Source organism: Thunnus maccoyii, chromosome 22 (genome assembly GCF_910596095.1).
Source record: "Thunnus maccoyii chromosome 22, fThuMac1.1, whole genome shotgun sequence".
In the NCBI taxonomy this organism is placed as follows: Eukaryota; Metazoa; Chordata; class Actinopteri; order Scombriformes; family Scombridae; genus Thunnus; species Thunnus maccoyii.
Window position 1 is genome coordinate 22,757,068 of NC_056554.1, and position 12,103 is coordinate 22,769,170.

The window sequence follows — 12,103 nt, forward strand, 5'->3', positions numbered from 1 at the left end:
AGCGGATGCTTGGTTTAAGTTAGAGTGTTTACCGGAGGGGCGGTGATAGCCAAAGTGACCCCGAACAAACGGGCTGTGTCGGAGTTTAAAACAAACTTAATTTTAGTGTCAAGGTTACAGGTCAAAAAGTACAGTAAATATATATATATATTTTTTTTAAAAAAACAGCATTTAGGATCACAAAATACAATTCAAAACACACAAAAAAGTAAAATGTCAACTGAATTTTTGAAAAGCTCGCTCACTCACACAGAAACAGAAAAAAATTCTAATAAAAATAAAAGATTAGCAAAGTCATATGTTCGCAGCAGGGTCAGAATTTCCGAAAACATTAAAAACATTTTATGATTCATGAAAAAATAGAAATACTGAGGTCATGAGTGCCACCACCTCTGTCTAGAATAACTAAAAGAAACACAGAATGTTTCACTATTTTTTTTCTTGGCCTAAAAATAGTTGAATTTATAATGTATTACTTGTTTCATTTACTTCTTATTTATATTCATATGTCTATAAGTTGTATAAAGATACGTTTGTGCCAAGTATTTGAGTAGTGTGAAAAGTTGCTTGCGAAAAAAAAAGCAAAGACCTTTGAGGAGCTTTGAAATACGGTGGCAACTAATGATTATTTTCATTATCAATTAATCTGTCAATTATTTTCCTGATTAATCATAAATTCTGGTCCACAAAATGTCAGAAAATAGTGAAAAATGTCAATCACTGTTTCCCAAAGCTCAAGCTAACGTCTTCAAATGTCTTGTTTTGACCCAACTAACAGTCCTTGACCCAAAAATATGCAGTTTACTTTCACAGAAGACTAAAGAAACCAATCAGTTATCAAATAATTTAATAGGCAACCAATCAATTAATTGAATTGAATTGTTGCAGCTCTGCTTTAAAAACTCAATGTGTAACTGTTGATTATTGAATGTAAACTGCACATCAGTGGATTCATTGAACTCATGAAACATTTTGACCAGAAATAACGAGGACAAGATCTTGGTTCATATTAAAAACTCAACCCATGGACTTTATTTGTGTTACTTAAAACTACATTGTTTGACTTTTTTGGCCACAAGGGGGCAGCAGAACCAGCTGCAGCCACTACATTAAGTAAGGAAACAGTTGCCTTTTTACCCATCCAGCAGACACGGAGCAACATTATCATCCCATTAGAGTTGTACTTGTGCCCACATGGTGAATGTAATATTTGCTGTCTTTTAGCTTTGTTTTTGGTCTCCACCGATTCCAGCTTCTAGATGTGTCACTTTCTTCACTACCTTGTCGCTAATTGGGTCTGCTGTTTGGTGCTGAGCAGGTAGTGTGCAGTCTATTAAGAGTAGTTAGTTAATAGTGGTGAAAGTAGTTTCAGGCTGGAAAACCAAAACAATGATCTGAAAGATACTAAAATGCTCTTTGGACCTGACAGGAACTGCAGAGTTGGGAGATAATTCTCTATGGGTTCATTATTTAATTTATATAATTTGATCCATTGTTCATATAAATATATTGATTAGTGCAGCTTTAAGGCAAATTTCCTTGTCAGTGTAATATATTGTAATTGTGTTTCTCACCTTCAGACCATACTCCAGTCTTTATTTGTTACATGTTTTGTCAGCTGTGACCTCTGACCTTTGACCTCTCCACTGTTGGTTACTTAAGATTCTGCTGATCATAAAGATATAAGGTGACTTTATAGCAGATTGACTTAAAGGACTGAAGAGCTAAAACGTAAAATAAAATCTCACCCCTTAAAACTTCAGTGGATGAAGTCTGTAAAGATATTTTAGTTACTTTTAACTTTAATAGTAATACATTTGAATAGTACACTCAGAGACACACAGGAAACATACAGAGACAGAGAAGAGGATGTGGTACGCCTTTTAGACCACAAGAACATCAGGACACCCTGCACAGTGCTCTCCATTTTGCTGCGTTGGAGTTTTTTGTTTTTTCTAATCACTAAAAAAAGTGTGAAAAGCAGAGGATCGAGAGTTATGGACAGAGTGAGGGAAAGAAGAGCAGCAGGTTTTCTTCTAAACACGATGCAGTTGCTGTCAAACCGGAAGGTGCCTGACAGCAATGAAACTGGCTAACTAAGGGGAAACAAACAATGGTTGTGCTTACTTTCTGCTGCCTGCTGCTCACCGCTGCACTGCTCTTATACTATAACATTCATAGATTTTACAGATTTGTTGATCCAGATCTCTTCATAATACTATATATCTTAAGCGAGAACTGCTTTTAGTTGCTGGTGGGAAAATCAGTTGCCAGTTTTGGACTTGTTCACACTGAAAAAGTGAGAAAAATAAGTATCTCAGTGAACCTACAGATAATTATCAGTGACTCTGAAGCTCCCCGCGGCTTTACAGAACTTTATATTGAATTTCAGCTCATTGTTTATCTGTCTGGCTGCACCTTTACTGTTTCGGTTCACTGTCAGCACTCTCATAGCTTTGTTTTTGACCGCAGCAGGCAGCTGTTTTCAGAGAAAAAGCTCTAAAAAAACCCCCACTGTACACTACCTGCTCAGCACCAAATAGAAAATAGACACAGTTAGCTGTAGACTAGCTAGTGAACATAGTGGAGCATTTAGCAGCTAAAGAGCCAGATATTTCCCTCAGGAGTTGGTAGAAAGTAAAAACAGAGCTAAAAGAGAGTGAATATTGGACTTACATTCACCAGGTGGACAGAAACACGACTCCAAATGAACGATAATGTTGCTCCGTAACTGTGGAAATAAGCAACTGTTTGCTAACAAGTTCAACATATCTTGTCTGCGTACTCAAGTTTCTGGATTTCTGAGTGTGCTGTGGATAGATATATTTTTTTTAAAAATATCAGAATTCAATGCAAATAGAAAACGGAGGAGGTGGCCACAGACAGAAAAAAATAGAAGAAAATGTGATGAAATTTTGCTCACATAGCTCCAGGAACAACATTAAACTCTCTATTTGTTAACTTTCAAAACAGCACATCAGCAGCTATTTATACTATGAACATTTGCACATTCCTTGTTTTTTTTATTTTAAACTCTGTTACAGCTCTTTTCACTTTATTAAATTGTAAATTTCTATTTTATATTATTTATAATCTTTATTTTTGTACTTACCATGTATATTTTGATTGTTGTGCACCACAACACCTCTGCAAATGTATTGTATGTACAGTATTTATAAACTTACTTGGCCATAAACCTGCTTCTGACTTCTTCTAGACTTTCAAAACTCACAGTTTGACTTACATCCGTCAGCACATTTTGTACCATTTCATGTTAATACAACAAGATAAGTACATTCATTTCTTGCACACTACCTGCCACAAAAGTATAGTATGGTGATCAGACCACTGTGTATATTTTGAAGTAATAGTATTTAGTAAAACACTGGAGTCCTCTGAGAAGGATCAGGCTCAACGGGGAACTCTTCATATTACTTTCAAGGTTGTTGCTGTGTTTTAAATGAAGATTCTGTGACACAAAGACATCCATGTGTTTGATTTGACAGTAAAGCTGGATGACATCATGCTGTATTACATAATTTCATATTGTTTTGTCTTGCAGAGTGTTGGTGGGCAGCGGAGCGGCTCAGTTGTTAGCAAAGCTTCCTTACAGCAGCTGGTTTCCTTCCACAGTGCAAAGACATTTAGGTTAGTGAAAGTTTTAGGTGTGAATGTGAGTGTGAATGTATGTCTTTATGTATGTACAGGCTGTACCTGGACTCTTGCCCTGCTGCAAATTGCCATTGCCCTGAATACCATAAGCGGCATTTAGAGAACGGATGGCTTGTGGATATTGCACTACATTCTATTTTATCATTTGGATTATATGATATTATAGTGATTGAGAGTGGGTAAAAACTAATTGGCAAGCAAGCACAGAAGTCTAAACAGTTAGCTACAATTGTTGAAATAGCTAAAAGTAATGGATCAACAGTTAAAATAGTTTGCTTAAAGCAATGGTTCTCAAAGTGGTGTCCAGGGACTCCCAGGGGTCCTTGAGGGGTTCCAGAGGGTCCCCAGCAAAAAGGGGGATAATTTATTTTCTCTATAATTCCATCCATAAGTAAAAGACAGAAAGACAGAATGCATGAGTATTTTGGTCACAGGTTTCATACACTTTCTTCAATAAAACATCTAAAAGCAAAAATCTTAATGGATAGGGGTCCATGGTCTAATGTGTTGGGGTCCTTGATGTGAAAAAGTTTGAGAACCACTGGTTTAAAGAATTGGATAAATGGTTGTAATGCCCAGCTTCTGCCTCTCCAAGCGGCAGTGCTACAAATGCAAACTTGAGCTAAACATTGACTTTTTAAACAATATCCACTTTTATCTAATTAACAGTGTTAAATAAAATCTGGTTAAAATGAATTCCAATGGAACATGACGGGTGATGTCATGAAGGACACTGTACATTGAAGGTGCAGTACATGTACTTGAGTAGTTTCATTTTTTACTTTATACTTCAAGGTCATGGTGCAGGTGTATAACAGCAAAGGCAGTGGTAGTAGTGGCTAGTATCAATATACTGTTGCAGCAGTGGCAGCAGGACCATGATAAGTAGTGGCACAGTAGTATAGTGGTATAAGTGCAGTCGCTATCATATATATAAGTGCAGCTGTAATCTATTAATAATAATGGATAAATTAATATTTACTTATAATAAATGTAACAATCACAAGTTAACAGCAACCATAATTGACTGTTTTATAGCCACTAACACAGATATACACTCACAGCCACCATGCCCACCCTCCACCTCCACCTTACCTCACCTCACACCTCAAACGCCTTCAGCTTCCTGTCAGACCCATTGCCATGGAAACGGTGAGTGCTTTACCTTGGCCACAGAGCAGCCCAAACGCCTGAATGCACTTCTGACTCTATTTATAACAACTGTGAGGCAAATTCACACGTTCAATAGTTTATTTTGCATGTCAGCAAAACACAAACAAACATCACAAAATGACAGAAAACACAAAGATGTTGTTTAAACTAACAATGTAAAAACTGCATGAAAAGCATCTTTTTAAGTTCATACTGTCTACAGAATGACACCAAAAAGCCTAAATAGGCAACATTTTTTAAAAAGGAGTCAAACCAACAAAACCAGAATGTTTTCTTCTTCTTTTTTGGTTGAATCTGAAGATGCTCGTCCCTCTTAAATGTCACTGTTGTCATGCAGCCATTTCCATTATGACATCATTACATTTTCGCCTTGCTTTATTGGCATGCCGCGCTGCAAAAAAATATGCAAAAACGACAAAAAATTGGCCTTAAAGGGACCTTTCAGTGACACAGTTTTACTTCTTCACCAACAGCTATTCCTTTAAAAAGCCAAATAAAATCTACAGTATTCTGCTTTGTTTAAAATGTGTTTTCTGCAGATCTTTTTCACTCTCTTTACTTTCTGGTTTGGTTTAAATTGTCAGTTCAGCTGTTCTCACCTCTTGCTCTGTCTCTGTATATGAGTCCCAGTATGATGGTGGACAGCAGGTAAGGAGTTCCTACCACCAGGTGGCGCACCAGTGTGAAGACAGGCAACAGGGGCGCTGGAGGATCCTGGCCTTCAGATGGCGCTGCAGAGGCAACAGAGACGTCAGTGAGCAAGTCAGTTGCTGGTTAGCTAGTCATAGTTTGTTGTAAGCTCTTGTCTGCTCTCAAGTTTTTTGGACTCGACTTTAAGAACAACAAAAGACAAGAGTGATCAACATGCCATGATGTGAACTTTTTTTTTTTTAAGGATTTTTTTTTTTTGGCGTTTTGCCTTTATTGGACAATGAGAAGCGAAGAGGCAGATAGGGAACAAGGGGAGATAGAGATGGGTATAATATCTGCCCACAATGTGAGCTTGATGGCTGATATCAAGGAAGCATCAGGTGGAGACTTGCTTAATACAAACAACTTAAAACAACAACACAGAGATGGACACAACAAGACACTGATTCAAGTTTAAGTTATGTTCTTTAAAGGGACATATCATGCACGTTTCCAGGTGTATATTTATATTCTATGGCTCTACTGGAATATCTTTGCATGATTTACAATTAAAACTCCTTATTTATCTTATACTGGCCCTTTATGGAGCTCCTCATTTCAGCCTCTGTCTGAAACAGGCCATTTTAGCTCTTGTCTCTTTAAGGCCCGCCCTCCCGATGAGCCCACTCTGTTCTGATTGGTCAGCTTCCTCCAGCTCCAGAGGCTATGGAAACAAACTATAATAGCAGGATTTCACTTATTTTTCCTTACTCGAAATGGAAACTACTCAAATACATCCCTACATGTTTGTTTAGATTTTATTTATTGAAGTGGATTTATTCTAATGCATGTGCTGGTGTAGGAACAGTTGGCCGCTTAAGAGCCTCAAATAAGTGAGTTCTTGACAGGGAAATGCAATTTAGTCGTCCATTTATTTCCTCCGTTCAAGTCATGGTTTTCTGTGGTATGGTCAAAGAAACAAATGCATAAATCAATACAATAAACCAGCTATCCATCAGTGAGGTAGAAATGTAATCAAACATATGGCCACAAGCATAATTCAAACAATAAACTGAAACTCACATTGTCAGTAAGGCAAGAGGGAGACAGGACTGTCTGCTCTGAACTGGCAGTGATCAGTCTTCACCTGAGTACACCTGGAATCACTTATTCCAAACAGGAGGGTTATGTAAGAGGTAGTGCTTGTTCAGACCTCTTAAACATCCAAATATCTCACCTCTGACAGTCAGCCAGCTCTGTGGTGATTCTTCAAATCCGCAGACATCACACTTGTAGAGTCCCTCATCAGATTTGGTGACATTATGGACGGTCATGTTTCCAGTCGTGCTGTTCTGGATGAGGTAGCCATCTTTATAGAAATTAATGGGGCGGTCACAGGAAACTCTGTGTCTGCAGTTCAGAGTCACATTGTCTCCCTCCATCACAGGATAAACAGGACTCTCCAGTATCACAGAACCAGCTGAATGACAAGTAGATGAACACACAGAGTACACACATCACACATAACCAACAGTATCTTTGTATTGAAGGTTAGATGTGGTTCAGTCTTCCACCTCTGATAATTTATCAGTGCTTTACTAGTTGTTGATATAAAAATCTTAATGTTTAGAATTACTATTGTGTTGGATTTTAGTGAACATTTTCACTCACGATAAAGTTCAATTGGAGGGGAAACAGGAAAGTAACTGCTTTAAAATTGTTGAAAACTGGGTTACATACTGTTTTGTAGCTTTAATCTAAAGAACATATCAATTAAGCACAGGAGTCCTTCGAGCTAAATGCTAAAGTCAGTGTGCTAACATGTTCATGATGATAATACAAGTATGTTGATGTTTAGCAGGTATCATTTTTACCATCTTAGTTTAGCATGTTAGCATACTAACATTTGTTAATTAGCACTAAACACAAAGTTTAAATGAAGCTGATGGGAATGTCATTAGTTTTGCTGGTATTTAGTCATAAACCAAAGGGAAGGTCAAGGGATCAGAGTTTTTCAGATCCATCCTCTGGAGATTATGAATGTCTTTACCAAATGTCACAGCAATCCATCCAATAGTGGCTGAGATATTTCAATAAAAAACAATGGCAATGCCAAGGTGGAGCTGCATGGAAAGTCATGGGGTCACCAGAGTCATTACAATACATTGTCTGGGAACAATGAATGTCTGTACAGAATTTGGTACCAATCCATCTAAAGGAAAAGTCAGCGGATCACCAAAGTTGTGTTTTGGGAGCCTGAATATCTGTCGTAAATTTCATGCCAATGCATCAAATAGTTGTCGAGATATTTCACTTTGAACCATAAGAGGAAAAGTCAGGTGATTAACAAAGTTAGGAGGATTCATCCTCTGGGTAACATGAATGTGTGAACAAAATTTCATGGCAATCCATCCAGTAGTTGTTGAAATATTTCAGTCTGAGCCAAAGTGGCTGACTTACACTACACTCATACACTGTAAGCTGAGATTTAGAACGGCCATCATTACCCCCCTTGGAGCCAGTATGACTAAATCCAGTCCAATCCAGTCAACACTGTCTGATTTAATCCTCTGTCACCAGCATTGACCCATACTTCCACTACACTTTCAAACAGTATATATCAAGTCATCTGTTATTGTTTTTGATCCAAGCCTACCAGTGACAGTGATGTTGATGGCACTGCTGCTTGCTCCCACTCCAGTTTCACACCAGTACACTCCGCTATCTGTGGCAGGGAAGGCAGCAATGACGGAGCAGGACAATGGACATGGATGCACCTGAAGGGGAGTGAATCAGAAGTCATCCAACATTTACGAGTTAGTAAATGTTAATAATTAATAATTGTAATCAATGTGCTGTGAGTGGAAAAGCTAATATGTTTTCTCAGACAAACCTCCCCATCCTCCATCCTCTTCATCACCCTCCATTCAGTCATTTCTTCCTCCTCGCAGCTCACGGAAAAACTGTCATACTTAAAGAACTGTGACCTTTCAGGGTGGACCGTCACAGAGACTGAAGGCAGGATGGAGACAGGAGAAGTAAAATTAAGTCAATTTATTTATAGAGCACATTTAAAAACAAGAAAAGTTGTGTCACAGTGACTGAGAAACACAATCAAATGAAAACACAGACATAGTTATGAGGATCAAGTCAATGATCATGTCAATGAAATTGGGAGCATGGAATGAAGAGCAGTGACTGGTCAGCAGATCTGAGAGGTCTGGCGGTAGATAGGGGATGAGGAGTTCAGAAAGATAAGGTAGTGCCAGTCCATCCAGAGCTTTAAAGACAAATAAAAGACTCTTCAATTCTGTATTTCATTGATAACCAGTGAAGAGAGACCAGTACTGTTTTTGGTACTAGTGAGTCATGTTGCTGCTGCAGGCTGGATGGATGTGTGAAAGAGAGAGAGCATTAAAATCATACATGTAAGACTGAGAAAGGCTAAATGTAAGGTAGGTTTCATAATTAAAACCAGAATGACTAAACTGTTACAAATAATAATGACTTTGACAAAGAGTTTCATTACTTGTCCTGGACTAAATTTGATACTACTGACTTTAATCTTACCTTGTGCTTGACCAGAATCCCAAGGACTCATCACTAAATCAGACAAAATGAAAGACACACACATTAAAAGTCATTTTTATTATAAAAAAAAATTACCATGTTTGGCAGTGGTGAGCTCATTTGAAATTTTGTTTTTTAATTACCCTGCGAGGCAGCTGGATTTGCAAGATCACAAGATCACATGAGAATCCATTTTGTCAGGCTTCAAATTATGCACGTGTCTGAACCACTGGTGGTTTGGACCAATCAGTATTGCGAATCCAGCTGCCTCGCAAGGTAAGACGATGATAGATGGTGATTGACAGATGGTTAATCTAATCACCTGCCAAGTATTTTTAGAAAGTGCCTGCCTTTTTCCAAACAGTTTCCAAGGATGACTTCTCAGGTGGTTCAGTGTAAGAAACCATCTGGTGTGTCAGGTTACGTTTTTAAGGCTGTATGTTACATGTTTTGTGTCTGTTTTTTTTTAACTTAGTTAGACCAAAGTTGGAAATTAACATGTTATCCTGAGGATTAAGTAAGTTTTGCAGATCCATGACTAAATCAAATCCTTATTTATGAGTATAAAGGTAGAGGAATTACAATATAGTAAAACAAAGTTGCAATAATATAAAATATGTCTTCATAGAAGAAGTTAGAGTTGTTTACACAGTGTACATTAATGAACACCTAAAAATGTCCTTAAACCTGCTTACGACTACATTATAGTGTGTTTTAAAGCATGTATTAACTGCTTATATACTGCTTGTAAATGCTAAATAGGTGGTAGAGTGTAAAACATGAGGATCTTTGTGGAAAAAATCAAAATCAGACTCAAAATATCACATAACTCAAGATGAGGAAGGAACACAGGTAGGACAACAAAGTACTGTTTGATATAGAGAGCAAAAAAACAATTGAAACTAATAAAAAGGCTGTAAAGATAAAAGAAAAACAGATTTTACACTACACTCATACACTGTAAGCTGAGATTTAGCTCACTATAGGACAATTAGTGTTTGCATTTGTCTGATTTATACATATACTGTCCAAGATAAAAGTCAATATGCAGAATGTGCAATATAAAAATGTGTAAATCAGCCATGCAGTGATGAAATGTGGCAAACACAGTATAAAACAGGGCATTTAAGAAACATAATAATACAATGAACAAAAGATATAAGTAAAACAAAAGACAAATGTCTCACAGTCATGTTACTTACAGAGAAGCAGAGAGAGAGCTGTTACTTCCATCCTGACCTGCTGCTGACTGAGAGAGAGAGTGAGAGGACAGAAAAGACGAGTGAAGACCCAAGACAGGATGTGCAGAAGCAGAACTAGACAGACAGATAGATACATGAGGGCATTAATTTCTATTTATTTCAATACAGAACGCATTTTTTGTATGGTATACTTTTCATTTGAGTCAACTTAAGTGTATGATTTACTGTTTTTGGAGGTTTTAGTTTTTTTGTTTGTGTAATCTTAGGGAAAGAATCTCCTAATGACTCATTATCTCACACCTGTTGTCCAAAATACCCAATTAAAAGGGTCAAGCTACGGTACTGTTTCTTCACTGTTTATGTAACTAATAGAGACTTTTTCCCCAATATTCCATAATCTTCCTCTCCTCTACTGACTCGAGGTGTTTCTGTACAAGCCAAGTTGAACTTATGTATTATTATTTTATTATTTATTTTACATTATGTTATTATTTAGCTTTGATATATGGAGCCTTTTTTGTCTTTTGGCTAGATTGATTTGTTTTGATTGAACCACAAGATGACGCCATAATGTGTAAAGCAGACACACATGACCTAACAGCTGATACAGATGATGCCTTGTTTGATGTTTGAAAATGTATAAAAAGTGGTTTTCAACCCATTATTCCTGTTTAGCCCCTTTATGAAGGTATAAGTTGAAATGTTGGGCTTTGTTCCAACATAATGCCATTTGAATAAAGAGGAAGTTGATATCCACTTTCAAATTGCCATGTAATTAATAAAGGCTTTTTCCTCAATATTCCATATACTCCCTCCCCTCTGCTGCGATTTCCTTTGTTTTCTTTGCATCTTTGAAGAAAAAGTCATATTTATACCTCAACATTTATGAATGCATAGTTTGGCCAAAAATAATTTAACAATTACACAACATTTCCAATTTTCCTTCCTCCATTCTAAGTTTTATATCATAGTAATTTTTATGCATGTGTCCTTTTCAGGTGTCCAGATTCTGCAGCTCTGTGCTTCTTTAAGTTTGTGGATTGATATCTTAAAATCAGTCCAAACATCCCTCCAGAAGAGTCCTACAGACTGTAGAATCAAACCAAGGCTGATGAACGCCACTCTTTAAAAAGATATTCCCTCATTCGGTGTTTTGATGATGTTGGTGGAGAGCGCTGTCTAACACATCAGTCCAAAATCTCACATTGGTGTTCAATTGGGTTGAGAGATTTGAGAGAATGTGTTTCTTTCTTAAAACTAACTCAAAATCTCTAATATTTCCATGTATATCTGGAAATAATCAACGTTTTTCCAGATTCAGACATTTAAAAAAATGCTATGACATGTAAAATGAAGAAGATATATTTAAGATTCTACACTACTTCTCGGTCAGCAATCAAATTTAAGCAAATTTGTGGCTCCTCCTAACTCCTTTGTACAAAATGTGAGATTTCCTTGAGTTGTATCCCTTCCATTGAAGCATGTGTTCAGATGACTCTCAGGCCTTGTTTACACCTGTTATTAACATGCGTCTTGAATGACCACTTGTCTTACTTGTCAGATCTCACCTCCCAGCTCTATATGCAAATAAACACGGACATCATTTCCGTTTTCAATGACCAAATTCGTTCGTTATTCGTCCAAAGCTGTGTTCAACTTGTTAACAGGATAAATATTCAGGATATATATAAATATACCGTGTCGAGAAAGAGACAGGGAGAGATAGAGAGAGATGCAACGATCTCCTCGCGGCTTCGTGCGCATTCACGCACAAGACACAGCAGAATAACTTCATTGATTATTTAAATCTCCGACACGCCGACAGTGTGGATTTGATCTACTTATCAGATGCTTGT

The 12,103-nt window shown here is 37.2% G+C and overlaps 1 protein-coding gene and 1 long non-coding RNA gene across 2 annotated transcripts; one reads left to right on the forward strand and one right to left on the reverse strand.

Moving 5' to 3' along the window:
• Positions 1-4,905: 4,905 nt before the first annotated feature.
• LOC121889718 (low affinity immunoglobulin gamma Fc region receptor II-a-like) lies at positions 4,906-10,383 on the reverse strand. Its single transcript, XM_042401902.1, has 7 exons — positions 10,248-10,383; positions 9,046-9,078; positions 8,369-8,487; positions 8,132-8,252; positions 6,713-6,955; positions 5,445-5,576; positions 4,906-5,236 (listed from the first exon to the last, which is right to left on the reverse strand). The coding sequence occupies exons 1-7, from the start codon at positions 10,381-10,383 to the stop codon at positions 5,175-5,177; spliced, it is 846 nt and encodes a 281-aa protein (XP_042257836.1). The 3' UTR covers positions 4,906-5,174.
• LOC121889828 lies at positions 8,160-11,051 on the forward strand. Its single transcript, XR_006093659.1, has 2 exons — positions 8,160-8,291; positions 10,250-11,051. It is a non-coding gene; the product is annotated as an uncharacterized LOC121889828 (long non-coding RNA).
• Positions 11,052-12,103: the final 1,052 nt, after the last annotated feature.